The 17733-nt window shown below is 47.2% G+C and overlaps 1 protein-coding gene across 1 annotated transcript in view; it reads left to right on the top strand.

The window, feature by feature from the left end:
* NUAK1 (NUAK family kinase 1) overlaps window positions 1-16449 on the top strand; it is a 68413-nt gene extending 51964 nt beyond the window's left edge. The window contains exons 5-7 of the mRNA XM_082636030.1: window positions 6779-6898; window positions 8683-8815; window positions 11865-16449. Of these exons, the coding sequence (XP_082492156.1) occupies window positions 6779-6898; window positions 8683-8815; window positions 11865-13018 (1407 nt within the window). The 3' untranslated portion in view covers window positions 13019-16449. The remainder of the gene's footprint in view (window positions 1-6778; window positions 6899-8682; window positions 8816-11864) is intronic.
* Window positions 16450-17733: the final 1284 nt, after the last annotated feature.

Below are 17733 nucleotides of genomic sequence, written 5' to 3'. Positions count from 1 at the left end.
AGCTCCTGTAAAAGTGCCTGACAATGAGAAGAGGGCCAGGCACCAGGGTCAGCAGACCTCCACAAAGAGGGCTGGGAATTTGGTGAGCTCCCAGGGCTCAGAGTAGAGGGACATAGGGGAAATGGCCCGTTGCCCCTGATGACAATGGAAATGCCTGCTGCTGTGGATAAGAAGAGCAGCTTTGAATGGCCAGGGCTAAGTCAAGATGGAAACCCCGAGGCTTAACAAGACCAAGAAGGTCAGCTCGGGGTACGGGCCTCTGGGCTTTGATTATATGAATGTGAGGATGCTGCATTCATGCATTAATGAATCCATTCATTTGTTTGTTCATGTGTCCACTTATGTGTATGTGTGTGTATACATACTTATCCATGAATGCCCGCATGCACTCTTCCATTCCTGCACTTATCCATTCAGCAAATTGAATACCTCCCGTGAGCACTATTTATTTGACCACAAATATTTACTAAGTTCCTACGGTATACCTGGCATGGAGCTGGATGCTGGGAATTTAATAGTGAACCAGATGGCCAGGTCCTTGTCTTCTTGGAGCTCAGAATCTAGCTGTTGTTAAACCAGCAGTAATAATGAGGCGTGAGAAGGATACAGAGGTGAAGGAGGAAGGTAAGGTACCTGTCCTAATGGACTTAGAATTCCAGTTGGGGACACAAGCAATAAACAAATACGTAGTGTAATTCTCTGGTGGTGATGAAAATCCATGCAGGATGAGGATGGGGAATGACAGGTGTTATTTTAGCTAGGGGATGGGGGGTGGGGGGCAGTCAGAGAAGGTCCCTTGCCTAGGGCACAACTCCTCAAATCCATCAGACTTTTTGGCCTTTGCACACACAGTTGCCTCTGCCTGGAATGCTCTTCCCACTGCTCTTTGCCTACCCCTCCTTAGAGTTTCAGCTTGAAGGCCTCTTCTTCCAGGAAGCCTTCCCTGTTCCTCATTTCTTAGGCCCAGGTGACTCTGCTGTGTGCCTCATAGTCCCTTTGTAATCTGTCGTGGAAGTGCTGAGGAGGAAGTGGTGGGTCTGAACTATGGGCAGATCAGAAAGCCTTTGCCGAGGCAGTGGCAATTGAACTGGGTTTTGAAGGATGACTAGGAGTTTGATAGAAAGGAATGTGAGGTTGGCCTTCCAAGGGGAAGGAGCAGCAAGCACGGGAGCAGGGCAGGGCATGGAGGCTAGACAAGGAAAGTAACCTTTTTGGAGCCCCTGCTAGAAGCCAGAACCCTGTGGCAGACCTTCCACGTGCCTTATTTCATTTGGTCCTCAGAATGTCTCCACTGGGGTGGGTCTGATTACCCCCATTTTACAGATGAGGAAGCTCCTGCAGCTAATAAGCAATGGGGTTGGCTACAAACCTAAGGTTATTTGACTCCAAAGACCAGGCACCTGATAAATTCTCTACTACACCCACCCAGATTTGCCCTAAATCCAACAGGCCATCCTCACACTCACAAGGGGAGGCCACTTTTTTCATCCTTGCTTCAGCTGGCCTTACCTTGTATATAGGCAGCCTGCAGACAGCTGTCCCTGGGGGAGACTCTCCAAGTGCTGATGGTGGCCACTGCCAGGTTGCCTGAGTCATCGTGGCCAGAGTAGCCATGCGGGGCTGCCAGGGTCGAATGAGCTGGGTGGTTGCATGTTCGCATCCCCTGAGAGGCTGCTTCTTGGAGGTACCTCAGTGAAGAGCTTCCCCAGATGGCTCGGGATCCGTTATTTCCCATCTCTCGAGAGAGGAGGTCTGACCTTAGATCTGACGGTGCAAGCTGACCCCACTCACTTTTGCTCACCATTTCACTCCGTACCTTCACTTCCTGACAACCCGAGTGAGGCTGTCACGGGAAAGCCACAGCAATGAACTCCAGGGCCCGACAGAGCTATGGAGTGTATCTTTCTGGAGAGCGACACAGAAAGCCCGTTTCCTCCTCAGCCACCTGAGAACAATAACTCCCCTTTATATGGAGCTTTACAGCCAGTGCAGCTCTTCACCCACATCTCAGGCCAGCCGCTTTCCTGCCCTGGGCCTCAGCTTCCTCATCTGCAAAATGGAGATACCAGTGGAACCCTGCTCATTGGGTTGGTGTGAGGATTTAATATACGTAGCGCTCACAGAACAACGACTGGCATGTAGCAATGCTGCTGTTATTATTATTATCTCATTTAATCTGATTTTGCTTTTCACAACACCGTGTGGTCGAGGCTATTGCAATTCCCTTTTCCAACAAAGGAAACTGAGACTCAGGTGAAAGTAGTGATCGCTAACGTTGACCGAAGGCCTACTATGTGTAAGGCGTGGTTTAAGGCACTTTCCATCTATGAATTCATTTGATTTCGCATCCGCCCTGTGAGGTAGGTTACGTTATAATCATCACCGCCCCCCCCCCCATTTTACAGTTGAAGGAACACAGGTTCAGAATGACTGACGTGCAGCGAATCCCCTGGGGACCATGTGACAATGCAGATGCTGACTCAGTAGGGCTGGGGTGGGGCTCCCAGCTGGTGCTGATGCTGCTGGTCCAGCTGGTAGAAGGCGAGGCCAGGATTTGAACTCAAACCCAGCATCCCTTACTTCTCCTGTCGTACAGTGCAGCCTCTCATGCTGGACAGGCTTATTTCGGAAATGAATGATAGTCATTTCTCTTGGCTCTTTGGTGGGCACTGGCTCTGAGCAAACAATTGTTAAGTAGACCAAACCACCAGCATTATCCTAATGGCTGTAGTTTATAGAGTCAGCCAGTACCAGGACTCTTCCAGGGGCTTTACGTGCATGTCTTCAATCCTCAGAACAGCTTTAGAGGTGGGTTCTATTATTATTCCCATTTTGCCGATGAGGAAATTGGTGGCAGTTCCCACCCATGATCTAGCAGTGCCAAGTCCAAGGTTAACCCCAGGTGCTTCTGGCTCCACAACCTCTGATCTGTCCAGTGCACTTCCTCTCAGACACTGCAAATGACTGTCAGACCGTTGCTTTTATTATCATCAACATCAGCATCCTTTCCCAGTGGTTAATCATCAGCAAGCTGATCCTTCCTTTTTCACTGGGTGAGCTCGCAGGGATGATTCACAGTGATCCGAGGTTAATCCCCTTTTAAAAAAATGGTGGTAAAATATATGTAATGTAAATCTTACCATTTTTAGGTTTTCGGTCCAGTGGCATTAAGTACATTCACATTGTTGTGCAACCATCGCCACCATGAATCTCCAGAACTTCTGCATCTTCCCAACCAGAAACTCTGTGCCCGTTCACCACTAACTCCCCGTTCCCCCCTCCCCCAGCCCCTGGCAACCGCCCTTCTACCTTCTGTCTTGATGAACTTGACTCCACTAAGTACCTCACATAAGTGGAATTATATACTATTTATCTGTTTGTGTCTGGTTGGTTTCTCTTAGCATAATGTCTTCAAAGTTCATCCATGTTGTAGTGAGGTTAATTCTTTTGAAATGTGAATAATCACTTCCCACTTTGTATAACTCTGATTTTCATCCAGCAGGGCACACCTCTAGAAAGGTATGAAAACAACAAAAACTCCAGAAATTAAGGACATGAGTGTTGATATCCTTTTCAGGGTCCAGGCTGAACTGAATAGCCCAGTGTGAGGACAGAGGGTGGTTCTGAACGGGGCAGGGCAACAGCCCATCACCAGCAAAGTGGTTACCTTTCTCCAAAGGTTACCAGTGTGTCGGCAAAATACAACTTTGAAAGCAAAGCTGGCTGCCTCGTTGGTGGAGTCACCCTCAATACACAACTGATGTTCTGTTACAGAGAATCGTACAGAACCCAATGTTCACGTAGCTGTTCTGTCTGTGACCTTCAGCGGAGCTTCTTAAGTCCTCTAACCTTCAGTTGCTTCACTTACAGAGTGAGGGGCAGGATTAGTTCACCGCTTATGACTCTTCCAGGTTGGAACCATTTATCGGATTCCTTTTTGTTTTATTATGTTTAAAATCATTATTTCCCAAATTTCCCAAATGTCTTTTCTTTTGTTCTCTTCATGGATTTTGCCTTTTCCTAGTATCTTCTTTGCTATTTCACGTTAATACTTTTATTTAGTGCAATTCACTTAAGAAATCATGTGTATTTGAAAAAGAAACCTTACATAATTACCTCCAATGGAAAACCAGTATTGTTTTGAGTATCATGAAGCTAATAAAGCTACCCAGGTGGATTTAAAGGTGGGACGTGTATTTGAGCTCCAACTTTGTAAAATGCTTAAAATAGTAATTGGCACATGCTTTATGTCATTTAGTTTTCACTATGACACCGTGGGGGTGGATACTATTCCTACCTCCATTTTACAGATGGGAAATTGAGGCTTTGAGAAGTTTTATACAGTGGCCATTTCCCATCTTATAGTTGATATAAGCTCCATACGGCGTGGAATCTTAGAGCTGCAGCCCAAGTTTAAGTGGCTCAAGGATGGAGAGCTGTGTGTGTGTGTGTGTGTGTGTGTGTGTGTGTGTGTTGATATTTCTTTTCCACTGAAGTGCCAAGAACATGGACTAATCTAGATTTCTATTAATCTTATGTCAGCAACAATGACAGTTTAACTGGGAGAGGCTGATAAGCATCAGTCTGTGAGGATGGGAGTGGGCCGTAACATAAACACACTTCTCAGAAGGGCTACAAAGAAAGCAAGGATGCCCAGACTCGGAGCACTCCTGGTGTGTGTGTGTGGGGATTTGCACGTGGTGGTGGCGGGTGCCTCTCACGTGTGTGTGTGTGTGCCTATGTCTGGAAGCTCACGCAGTGCCCCAGATGCCGCCAGCGTTCACAGTGCTGTGTCGGTTCCTGCCTTAGCCGACTTCTCGGGATGTTCCAGGGCTGCAGCTGGTCCCTTCCTGTCCTGATTGACAGGGCACACTTCATAAAGCTTCCAACCAACTTCCTGCAAGCCAGTCAGGGGCCTTGATAAGAAAGTGGAATTCAGGGCAATTAAGTGCAAGCTGAGCCCTAAGACTGCGTTTTCTGAGGGCGGTTTTGCGCCAGCTGCTTTCAGTGCCATTCCGTTCATTCAGGGGTGACTTTTACAAAGTAGCCTTCTTCTGGGCTCTGCCTTCACAACAGAGCCTCAGCTGGGCTGTGTGTGAATCACTCATCCTATTTATAAGCTTCAAGTGAAAATCAGTTTGGGGACGGGCAGAAGTCCTCAGAGGCTCAGCGTGGAAGGCTGGCTCAGCCTGGGTGAGATTTGCAGATTACCCAGGGGCAGCGCTGGGCAGTGGTTTGAACCTTTAGAGACACTCGGTTTACATTGTTGCTTGCTAGGTAGCTCTCCTGAGACGAATAACCTACTTTCCCTAAACCTCAGTTTTCTCATCTGTTAAGTGGGTTTTAAAAAAATTATGATAGAATATCCATAACATAAAATTTACCATTTTAACCACTTTTAAATGTACCACGTCAGTGGCATGAAATACATTCACATGGTTGTGTAAATGGGATTTTAGATAGGATTAGATTAGAGAGTGTAACGTGCTTAGAACCATGCCTGATAATTGGAGGTTGTTCTGTAAGTGGTAACTAAGTTTACTATTATTATTTTGTATTATCTGCTAATTGTCTTGTGCTTTTCAAAATATAATGCCTATTCTGGTGACAGGTGTTTCTTGGGTGAGGGCAGGTGCTAAGCAGTGGATGTTACAGAGATGAGGGGCAGATGTGGAACCTGCCACCTGCCTCGGGGGACTCAGCCTAGTAGGCAAGGTGAATTTATATACATATAATATATATATTTGTATATACATATGTACATACATATGTAAGTACATATGTAATATATATTATATGAATGTATGTGATATATGTGATATGTACATGTATAATGTATACATTATACATATATATGTGATACTACGTATATACGTGTAACATATATACATTATATGTATATATGAATAGGTGCATGCACACACACACAGAAGAGCGCTGCCATAAAGGATAGTAAAACACTTCAAGAAACCAAAGGAGAAGGGAGTGATTCCAAGGGGTGTGCGATACAAGAGAAGCAAGGTTAGGGAAAACATTTGCCTGGAACTTGCAGACAAAGTTTCAAGGCACTTTTTCGTTCACCTTGATTCATTCTTTTTTTAAAAAAAATAATTCTCACAATAATTCTGTGATCCAGAAGAGGATAGGGATCATGGGTTTCCATTTTCTGGTGGTAAACTGAGGCTCAGAGTAGCTAAGGGGCCTGCTCCATGTCACACAGATGGCTAGTGGCAGAGTTTGGGCTACAATGGGATGACTCAGAACCCGGTGCTGTGGGTCCATTTCATCTAGGTTCCCAAGGGGTGCAAAATACAGTTCTGATTGGTGCGTAGGTCTATAAAAGGTGGTGATGTCCAGTGCACAGGTAGGTACATACACCACTGTGGATGAGGGCAGTGAGATTTTAGGTCGGCCACAGACGGACGGGTCTCAGATTAATAGTTACACACTTTAGTGTTCATCAGAAACATAGAGCATGTGATTCTGTGGGTATTTCTCAGGACAAGTCTACACTGACGTGAAAATAGAGTCCTTGCAAGGAGTGATTTTAAGTAACAGAGCATGCAGTGGGTGCCAGGGACTGCAGTCGGGAATCACTGGCCCAGTTGTGCCAACTGGTCCTTTCATGAAAGCTCAGGGCTGCAGAGAAAAGGGTGACCCAGCTGGCAGAGCCACGCAGGGGCGCCTCAGCTGCTTTGGTCCGTGTGGTGTGAGCTGAGCCAATGCAGACGCTGACTGTAATGCTAACAGGCTCCCTGGGTCTTGCTCCTCTTTGTAGATTGCTGACTTTGGGCTTTCCAACCTGTACCAGAAGGACAAGTTCTTGCAAACGTTCTGTGGGAGCCCACTCTATGCCTCTCCCGAAATTGTCAACGGGAGGCCTTACCGAGGGCCAGAGGTGAGCAGCTTGTCTGGTGTGTATGGTGGGGGGCTGGAGGGGAGAAAAGAACTGAACCTAGGAATACTTAAAAAAACCAAACAAACATAAAAGCAAGCAAACAAAAAACCGTTTCCTTATATGATTATAAAAGCCATAATATACACACCTGGGAGAAAAATCCAGAACAGCCTAAAAGAGAAAATAAAGTTGCCTGCAATCTCCCCACAAGAGATAACCACTTAATATTTATGTGACTTCTTCTTAGGCTTTTTTTTCCAGTGTAGATCTTGTATTTCAAATAATTGAGGTCACTATATATGTGTATATCTCGCCTTTTATTACTAACTTAAAATTGTGACTTTTCTGAATTTGTTATTACTAAAAACATGGTTTTTAACGATGACATAATGTTTTATTGTATGAATATACTGTAATTTATTTAATCACTTTCCTAGTGTTAGACAGATTGTTTTCAGTTTTTCCCTATTATAATAAAACAAGCAAAACAGAAAGCAAACAGCCTCACTCTGCAGTGAACCTTTTTGCATGTATTTTTGACAGCATGTATTTCTGATCAAGGAAATACATTTTAATTGCATCTTCTGGTTCATGAGAAATACATTTCTCTGTGTGCCTAAAGCTTTCAGGGCCACTGTAAGACACAGGTATGTGAAAATATCATTTTGAAAATGGGTGAATTGTGACTGATAACTCATTTTTAAAGAGATAGTTCTATTTATAGAGAGATTCATCCACTCAGGATACTTTAAGTAGCAGCCATTCAGTGGGTTGAAATGTTTCCTTCCAAATATTTATCTGTTTAAGAGTGTTTGGGGCAGGGCTAGAAGGTAAAGAGATGGATGCCAAGAGCCTCCATCCCTTGCGGTAAGGAGAAAGTCTTTCCAAAACAAGAATGTAAAGGAGGAGCCTAAGATCCAATTTACAACATTGCAGAAACTTGACACTGTAAATTTATCACAGATAATGAATGCTGCTTTGATCCTCGATGATCCGTTTCTGAGGTTACAAGCTGGCAGCCTGTGATCTGGCCAGCAAGAGTGCTTTGTTTGGCCATCTTTCTAAAAAAAATTGAACCTTTCATAAATGGGAGATTTCACATAAAAGTCTGTTTTCTGACTTCTCTTGAAAAACCAAAGGATCTAGCAGTGCTGGGTCTATATTACTATGTGACAGCAACTAGCCAGAGGAGGCTGCCTGTGTAAGACGGGTGAATGCCCTCTACAGTTTGTCTTCAGTCCAACACTCCACGTGGTACCCCACCGTCTCTCTTTCTTTGTTCATGTTTGTTGTCTGCCTGGCTCTTGTAAGCATTTGAGTCTGCAACCCCTGATCCATTTGAAGAAGGTGCAGGATTCCTGGATTAGGAGTCAAGAACCCCATGTTCCAGTCTTACCTCCATCACTGGGATGGGGAGGGGCCTCTGGAGAAACCATTTAACTTCCTTGGGCCTCAGTATTCTCATCTGCCAAATAGGGCTGAAAATAACCCGGGGCCCTACCTGTTTCACAAAATGGTAGTGAGGATCAAAGAATATCATCTGTTCAAGAAATTTCTTCTGTGGGTTGGGACCGTTGGTCTCAGTTTGCAACGAAAAGGTCAGGCTCTGAAACAGGCCCCAGGTGCACTGCATATCAGGTGTCAGGCTGTGGTGGGAACCTGTCTGCCAGGTGCTAAATTCCATTCCTGGGGTCGTTGAGGGTGGCTGCTCGTGGTCTGTGATGCTAATGCTTTGGAAGCGAATCTACTTCCCAGCTCCTATATGTCTCGTCTCTCTGCTCCAGGTGGACAGCTGGGCCCTGGGCGTGTTGCTTTACACTCTCGTTTATGGAACAATGCCCTTCGATGGTTTCGATCACAAAAACCTCATCCGGCAGATCAGCAGCGGAGAGTACCGGGAGCCCACGCAGCCCTCAGGTGTGTGCCTGTGGAGGGTCAGCGGCTCAGCCGCGCGAGGCCAGCTCACACTTTCTGCTTTCGTGTCAGCGTCTGTAAGGAGACTCCTGCTTTTCCTCTTTCTTCCCCCCAGATCTTTGCCTTCTGGCGGAGCTGGCTTATTAGGCCACGTTCCCCAAACCTTCCCGCTGTGATATTTCCAGAACAGTTGTTCTACTCTGCAGGCTAGGAGTCCTGTTTGCTTGCTGTGTGAACTTGGGCAAGGCCCTTACCCTGCTTAGATTCTGTTTCTCCACTATACATTCACATTTTGGAAAAGGTATTACGTGAAGTCCCTTCCAGTCCACGTAGACATAAAACCCCCTCAGTAGACTCTAAGGGTGGCAGCTGCTCTTTTGCACACCTTGCCCTGGCCGGGGGGTATGGCACATGGGTGCTGTTTCATGATCTGTTGCCACAGAACAAGTCTATCCCATCCCGCTCCCACACCCAAACAAACTCAGCAGTTTAAACAACATCTATTAGCCGTTATCTCTCTCTCTTTTTTTTTTTTTTTTGCGGTACGCAGGCCTCTCACTGTTGTGGCCTCTCCCGTTGCGGAGCACAGGCTCCGGACGCACAGGTTCAGCGGCCACGGCTCACGGGCCCAGCCACTCCGCGGCATGTGGGATCTTCCCGGACCGGGGCACGAACCCGTGTCCCCTGCATCGGCAGGCGGACTCTCAACCACTGCGCCACCTGGGAAGCCCTAGCCGTTATCTCTTGATTCCCTGGATTGGTTAGAGCTTTTCTGGCCTGCCTTGGGGTTTCTCCTACAGATGCAGTGAGATGGTAGCTGGAGTTGGGGCCGATTGTGGGGACACCTCGAGGCCCCTCTGTGTGGGCTCTCTCCCCATGAGCTGCCTCCCCAGGCCTCTCTCTCTAGGAAGGAGCATGGACTTCTTACACAGCAGCTCAGGGCTCGAAGATGGAGGAAGAAGCAGCTGCCAGGCCTTCTTAACGTCTGCTTGGAAGCCAGATGATGTCACTTCTGCCACGTTCTATTGGTCAAAGCGACCAAGGCCATAAGCTCCATCTCTTGATGGGAGAGCACTGTGTGGGTACAGAAAGGGTGTGCACAGGTGGCCGTATTTGGAATGTGGTTAACAGACACTTCGTATATTGCAGTACGCGCATCCTACATGTGTATATAACACACACACAGTTTATTCTCATTATTTGCCGCAGTTGTGTCCTATAACATTGCTGTGAACGCTGAGTTTGTGAATACTGAAGCACTACTCATAGGGAAATACAGGGCTCGACTCCTGGGAGCCTCTGGTCACAACGTTTTTGTCAACTGATCAATCCATATCCTTGTTTTATGTATATTTCTGTTTAAAGACGCCTCATTTAAAATATATTGTTGATTCATGAACATCGAACTTACGGCCAACAGCACTTTAACTCATGCCTGAATGAGGCTTATCTGACTCATATGTTTTCTCCGTAAGGTACATCACTGCCTTCTTGCCCTTAGCATCCCCAGATAGCACTTCAGCACCATGCTTGGGGGCCATTTTAAACAGTGAAATCACCAATAAAAAGTGCAAATATGTGAAAAGCATGAACTAAACGGATTGTGAAAAGGGCACTTGCTTACGGCATGAGAGCAGAAACAAGAAGGCAGTGAGTGCCTTGTCACCTGGTTCTGCTTCAGCTGGGAACATACATGTGCATGGGGGGGGCAATTCACATTTTTTGCCACTTCGTGGAAAGCACCTTGAGTATTGATTTGGGGGTTCCAAATACATTTTAATGAGTAGGCGAATTTACAAATACAGAATCTGTGAATAATGAGCACTGACTATTTTATATGTATAAACAGGTATAGATATGCAGATATCTATATCTATACATTTTTTCAATAAGCTAACCTGTGTGTTTTTGTTTGTTTGTTTGTTTGTTTTTAGAAAATTCAGGGTGAACTCTATGGCAGCCTTTTTGCCTGACCAGCTAACTTGTGTCAACACAGTTTCTGGTACACTACAGGGGTTCAGAAAATATTTATTGACCAAATGAATGAACACCCTGTTACTTTTCAGGGCTGCGGCTCACCCCCTGGCTCCATTGCCAGGTCCTGGCCAGCTACTCATTAGCTACATAAGTAGCTGAGGGGAGGTGGCGCCTTCCCAGGATATAATTCAACCCCCATTTGGGGAGCACGGTTTGATCTTAAAAGGCGATTTATAAGCTGTGAGAGTCTGTTGGTTCCTGTGGCCTCCTCAACATCCCTTTGGGGCTTTCCCCTAATTCTTTGGCAGCAGAAATTGACAAATGGAGTTTTTCAGACAGGCCCTAAATGGATAGCAGATAGAGATCAGCTCTCTGATCTGACAGCTTGGTAGTCTATGGCTTATGTCAGAGAGGGACAGGAGGTGAGCCCTGGGTATGGGATTCAGAGCCTGGCGAAGGCCCGGGTCAGGCCAGCCTTGGGGACGGCCCCCTCTCAAGGCCCAGGCGTGCCAGGTATGAACACCTCTCCATCCTTCTCTGTCTCTCCCTCTCTGATGAGAAGCCTTTTCCTTGCCATCTCAGCCCTAAATTTCCTTTTTGCGCTGACACGTTTTCCTGGTGACCTGAGCGCTGTGTGTTTATATAAACCTAACTTTGGAGGACTAAAAGCCATGGTAATCTATACCTGTTTTCCCATTTAGTAAAATGATATCCACCAAAGGAATGGTGGGGCCCTGCTTGGGGTCGGGTCTGGATTCTTTCCTGGTTACCTGGCCTTCCCCATTTTATAAAGATCTGAGTGGATGGACAGTCAGCAGTTTGACATTCCATCGGTAGCATGGAGAAACATGCCAGGCCGTGATAGCCCACTGGCCTGTGGCTCTGAGTCTTGATGATGCTTTCTGATGTACAGTCTGGAAGGCTACAGCTTCCTGCTCCATAGTGTGGCTGCACCAGGGCTCCATTTGGATTTTTCCTCAAATGAGTGTGTCTCCTTTGCGCCCCCGGAGCGTCAGCTTTGGAAAGCCCGAAACTCCCGTAAAACGTATTGTTCCTTCTGCTTCTTGTCCCATAGATGCCCGAGGCCTCATTCGGTGGATGTTGATGGTGAACCCCGACCGCCGGGCCACCATCGAGGACATTGCCAACCACTGGTGGGTGAACTGGGGCTACAAGAGCAGCGTCTGCGACTGCGATGCCCTGCACAGCGCCGAGTCCCCACTCTTGGCCCGCATTATCGACTGGCACCACCGTTCCACAGGGCTACAGGCTGAGGCTGAAGCCAAAATTAAGGGCTTGGCCAAACCCGGGGCCCCCGAGGGCATGCTGGAGCGGCAGCGGTCGCTGAAGAAGTCCAAGAAAGAGAATGACTTTGCTCAGTCCGGCCAGGACTCGGTGCCTGAGAGCCCGTCCAAGGTGAGTTCCAAGCGGCCTAAAGGGATCCTGAAGAAGCGGAGCAACAGCGAGCATCGCTCTCACAGCACCGGCTTCATCGAAGGCGTCGTCAGCCCTGCCTTACCCCCCGCTTTCAAGCTGGAGCAGGACTTGTGCCGGACTGCTGTGCCCCTGCCAAGCGCCCCCGAGGTGGAGGTGCCAGCTAAACTCAGCCCCAAACAGTCGGCCACGATGCCCAAGAAAGGCATCTTGAAAAAGACCCAGCAGAGAGAATCGGGTTACTACTCGTCCCCGGAACGCAGCGAGTCTTCGGAGCTGCTGGACAGTAACGATGAGCTGGGTGGCGGCATCCCCTCCCCGAGCCCCCCGGATCCGGCCAGGGTGACGTCCCACAGCCTCTCCTGCCACAGGAAGGGCATCTTGAAACACAGCAGCAAGTACTCAGAGGGCACCATGGACCCGGCCCTGGCCAGCCCCGAAATGCCCACACTGGAATCCTTGCTGGAGCCCGGCATCTCTGCCGAGGGCCTCTCCCGGAGCTACAGCCGGCCTTCCAGCGTCATCAGCGACGACAGCGTCCTGTCCAGCGACTCCTTCGACTTGCTCGACTTGCAGGAGAATCGCCCTGCCCGCCAGCGCATCCGCAGCTGCGTCTCTGCCGAAAACTTCCTCCAGATCCAGGACTTTGAGGGGCTCCAGAACCGGCCCCGGCCCCAGTACCTGAAGCGGTACCGGAACCGGCTGGGAGACAGCAGCTTCTCCCTCCTCACGGACATGGACGACGTGACTCAGGTCTACAAGAAAGCGCTGGAGATCTGTAACAAACTCAACTAGCTCCCCAGGGTGCAGGGGTGGGTCGGGGTGGGTACGAGGGAGGAGTGGGAGCGGTGACTGGGCTGCGGACAGAGCTGGTTACCTCTTTGCTGGCCGGGACGACAGACTGAAAGAGGATTGTGCTGTCTTGCTTTGGCCAAATTTGCAGCCTTGAGCCAGTGCTTACGAGGGAGAAGTGGGCTCTTGGCCAGTCCTGCCAACGGCCAGTCAGAAGTGGGATCCTCATTGGCATTTGCTTTATGGCACCTCCTAGAGTCCAGGGGAGGTGGTGTTGGCCAGCACTTAGGGGGTGGGGAGGGAGCATATGGGAGAGGAAACGTTTCCCTAGAAGTCGTCCACGTGCTTCTGGAGGAGGGCAAGACAGACCGGGGCCATCTGCTCTGAGTGAACTCAGAGCTCACTTCTTCTCTCCTCACATTAGCAGGCTTGGTCTGACTGCAGGGGGTGGGCATGTAGATTTCATCTGAGCTTGAATCGGTAATCGATGGATAGGGGCTGCTGGGTGTGCTGGTTTGAGTAGCCCAGACAGTGGGAAGGAGTGCTGAGATTGAGTAGTAATGGCTGCCATGGGGATGGGAAGGGGTGCAGTAGCACTCATGCCGTGTAGTTGCCATCCTTGACCTGGCTAAGCCCTGGGAGTGCTAGTGTAGATCCCGTGGGATCTATGTTATCTCATGTCACTGGTGTGGCATTTGTTAATTTGCTACTCTACCTTGAATGGAAGACAGGGCCTTGGTCAGAGAGAGAGTGCTCTGAACACTGCTAAGGACTTAGAGTCAAGCCCATGGTGATTTTTTGGCTTTTTTATTGTCTGCCTCTTCTTTCCTGGTGTCTGCCTGGCTCTTCAGCACAACCTCCAAGGGTAGACAGGGAAAAAGAGGTGGTGTCAGAGGTCAAAACTATGGTGTATAACAGAGCTTGGAACCCTCTGTGATCTTTTGCAGATGAGTGGAAGTTGATCCACACCAGCAAGGGGACAACTTGTCGATTTCTTTAACGTCTCAATATTAACTGGAATGCTGCCTCGTGGGTTCTGACCTGCGTGAATGTTTTGAATTGGATGTGATACCGTCCACAGTCCCCAAAGGAGTAACTCGCTCAACCATTTACCTTGTTTACTCATAGCAAACGGTTTCCCCATCCACTAAGCGTAGAATCCTCAGAGGTAGGCGAGTTTGCTTCTAGGGAGCTAGTGTGTAGGTGGCATATTTGGATGAGGAAAGGTAAGTCAGGCAGAAGGTGTTTCCCCCTACGAATCTAGGTGTTCTGTGTCCTACCTGCCTAGAACTCCTAGGCTTTAGGGGGAACGTTCCAGCCACTCAGATGAATAAGATGCTTAAAGAGCAGAGTGGGTTGAGAGGAAGCAGACAGGAGAGGGAACACTTCCCTAGAAGTCCTCCAGATGGTCCTGGAGGAGGCAGAAAAGAGGTGTGACAGGACTTAGCTTGAAAAGTAACATAGCTAACATAGTGTAACTTCTAGACACCCGGATTACAGGTGATCAGATGTCACGCCCACAGTGGGGCATCTTCAGATACCGAGTTTGGAATTAATGGTCTTATTTGGGAGTTTGGGACAACTTCAGGTTCTACTGGCCCCAGCTAATTGAAACTCTTGTTTCAGGATGGCTGACTTCTGAAAGCCACCTAGACATTTTAAGGAGAACTAGTCTTGGGGGTATTTTGGGGAAAACCAACAGATAATAGTTCATGGGGAGATGAGAAGGAATTCACCTTCAGGTACTAAGAACATTGATTAGAATGAAACTGCCCTTTTCCCTACGGAGATGGCTCCACTTCTCCCCTTGTCACGAGCTCTGGGGTTTTGGCTTGTGCATCCCTTCGGGTTGAGCTGAGTAGTGTAATATGGGAAGCTTTTTGGGTTTCCCTTCATTCAATTCCACCTCCTTCCTGAACTCCAAGATAGGTTCAAAGGGAAAAAAATTCTGTAGCTAGTAAACTGTGTATGGGGCGTGTGGGTGCGCGGAGGGCATTCTGCAATCTCTAAAGCTCCTTCCTTGTCTCATTTTACTCAACCTTTTCTGGACAGCCTGCACTGCCACACTGCTGGTCCCTCATGCATGGCAGCCAGCCTGGTTGGTAGCTGTCAGTGTGACTTAGGTATAACACCTACCTACTGGTTGGTGTATTTTCCTTTTGCCCAAGTGATTGTGTCTGTTTGGTATTTTCCATCCTTACAACCTTCAAGTAAAAATGACACTATTAAGGAAAGTCATTCTACGTGCCCCCAAAACGCATGTATGTTCTCTTTTGTCAATAGAACCAGACAGTGGATTGTGGTAAAGACAGTCCTCCACTCAGAGGAAGAGACCCTGAGTTGAATCCTGGTGTGCTGGTGGCCTTAGGCACCTGCAGTATTTCCGGGGCTGAGTTTTCCCTTCAGTGAGGGCTGGAGGGGTAGATTAGCTGGTCTCTCAGGCCTTGCCTAGTTCTGACATTCTGCTAACATCCTCTGATTCTAGACGTGATGTTGACTCTGTCCTTTTAAGGAAAAACTTGGAATAGAGGGACAAGCCCTCAAAGCAGCTCCCTTGCTTCCTGATTAAGTCCTATCATCCCTTCCAGCCAATCCCAGCCAAGGAAATTATGCTTGATTCATTTCCATGGAATTACAAGTGAGAGACACTTTGATGACCTGGTGGACCAAGCAGGAGATTCAAGGTCAGCTCTCCTGGTCCTTTCCTTGCCTCTGTGGGCCTTTCAGTGTCTTAGTTTACACATCTGCCAAAGGAGTAGAATTATACTTCTTTTTACAGGTAAATTTCAAGGCATGATCAGTTTTCAGGAAGTGCTTCAAGACCCCAGGCAAAATGAAAATGCCAAGTACTCTCTGAATTTCCATCCCTGTTATAAGGTGCTGCTTCTGCAGATGACAAGGTGCATCTTTCAGGGTGAGACTCTGGTGAGTGTTGGCCACGCCTGCTGTCTTGAGTACAAATGTGAATGACTGACTGACTGCTTATTGCCAAACTGGAAATGTTCTGTAGGGATTTACTGGCATGGTATCATTCCTAGAAGAAAAAAAAAAAAGAGAGAGAAACTTGACTGCACATTTTTTTAAATCCGTGTTGTGACTTTTATTTAATTTCTATTTTTTTTTTTTTGGTAATAAAAAGTTGACTTTTTTATTTGAATTTGTCTTTTTTTATTTATTGGTCTGAAAGGCATTTCAAAGGTATTATAATAATATATTGGTGTAATTTAAACGGTGCAACATGCTTTATGTCTCCAGTCAAAATTGGTTTTCATTCATTTGATTGGTTTGAGCCCAGGACAGCCTACAGGGGAAAAAAAAAAAAAGCTGGATAACCACCCAAAGTGTTTGTATTTTCATTGGAAACTGATTTGTTTTTTGTTTTTGTTTTTGTTTCTGTTTTTATTTTTAAATTAAATAAATTGCCATGAACTGAACTGAACTGGGACCTTGCTTCTTTATTTGGCGGTTTTTCTCTTAGTTCAGAGAATGACAGAATGGGTATAAGTAACAGAAACCCACCTGTTAGCTTAAGCACGGGAATTTCTTCGAAGTTCTCAGAAGAGGAAATGTAGCTGGCCGTGCAGTTGCAACCGGAAACTGGAAAAGTAGGACCCAGGCCCTCTTTTCTGCTCCTCCTTGCATGCCAGTTTCAGTCTTCTCCTTCTGTAGCCTCACTTTCCCCTCCCTGATTTTATGACCCACCTTGGCTTACCCCATAGCTTCCAAATTTACATGTTCTCAGTTCTGGTTTCCAAAAAGTTGACCCTTTTCCCACAGTCTGGACTAGAGATGGCATCAAAGGTTAACCCTTAGCCACACTTGCTCCCCACATGTCAGTTTCCTCTGCCTGCCCCCTGCCTCGGCCTCCCTCTATCCCAAAGGCAGACAAAGCGATCATGTGGTTGCTCTGAGTCCAAATCATTGGGCCATATTTCCTAATGGGGAAGGCCACTGCTCTGCCTATAATAAAATGCCGTCCTTAGTCCCATTTGCCATTGTTTTTTGTGCGAACAGACCTTCAGGAAGCTCTTGGAAAGAGGGATGAATAACAGGGTAAGATTGAGGAGTTCCTGGATCCCAGTCATGATATCAAATGACATCCAATCCTACCCCTAGTCTCTAATATTAGAGAGTCATGCTGTGCACTGAATATCAGTGTTAGGGATCCAAGCAAGAGAAGTCTGACTTTCCAACGAAAGTGCAACTTTCCAGTTTGGACATGATGATTGCTACTGAGTCAAATTTCTTCACCTCTTTGGGCCTCAGTTTTCTCATCTGACTCATGGGTATATTAATTGCTACCTTTGCCAAACTCTAACAGGGCTTTGAAGAAGGAAGGAGAGAATTTCTGTGAAGTTAGCCTGAGAGTAAAACTCATTATGAATGGGAAACTATAGTCCTTTCTTTACAGGGCAGTATTCACTGACTTTTAAAATAGGACGTTTGAGACAATCTGCCTGGTCTGGAGACTCTTAATACTTACTTTGGTCTCTACTGCTATTAGCAAATGGGCCTGTCAGTCGTGCAGGATAAGAGACTAAGGGGAAGTTCACCTATAAGTGAACCCCTTTGGTTAAATGCTGGAAAAGGTGTGGAGAAAAGGGAACCCTAGTACACTGTTGGTGGGAATGTATGGAGAACAGTATGGAGGTTCCTTAAAAAATTAAAAATAGAGATACCATATGATCTAGCAATCTCACTTCTGGGCATATATCTGG

This window comes from Mesoplodon mirus, assembly GCF_964341445.2.
Source record: "Mesoplodon mirus genome assembly, chromosome: 11".
In the NCBI taxonomy this organism is placed as follows: domain Eukaryota; kingdom Metazoa; phylum Chordata; class Mammalia; order Artiodactyla; family Ziphiidae; genus Mesoplodon; species Mesoplodon mirus.
The sequence above is the reverse complement of the archived record's forward strand: the minus strand, read 5'-3'. Positions and strand labels throughout refer to the sequence as shown.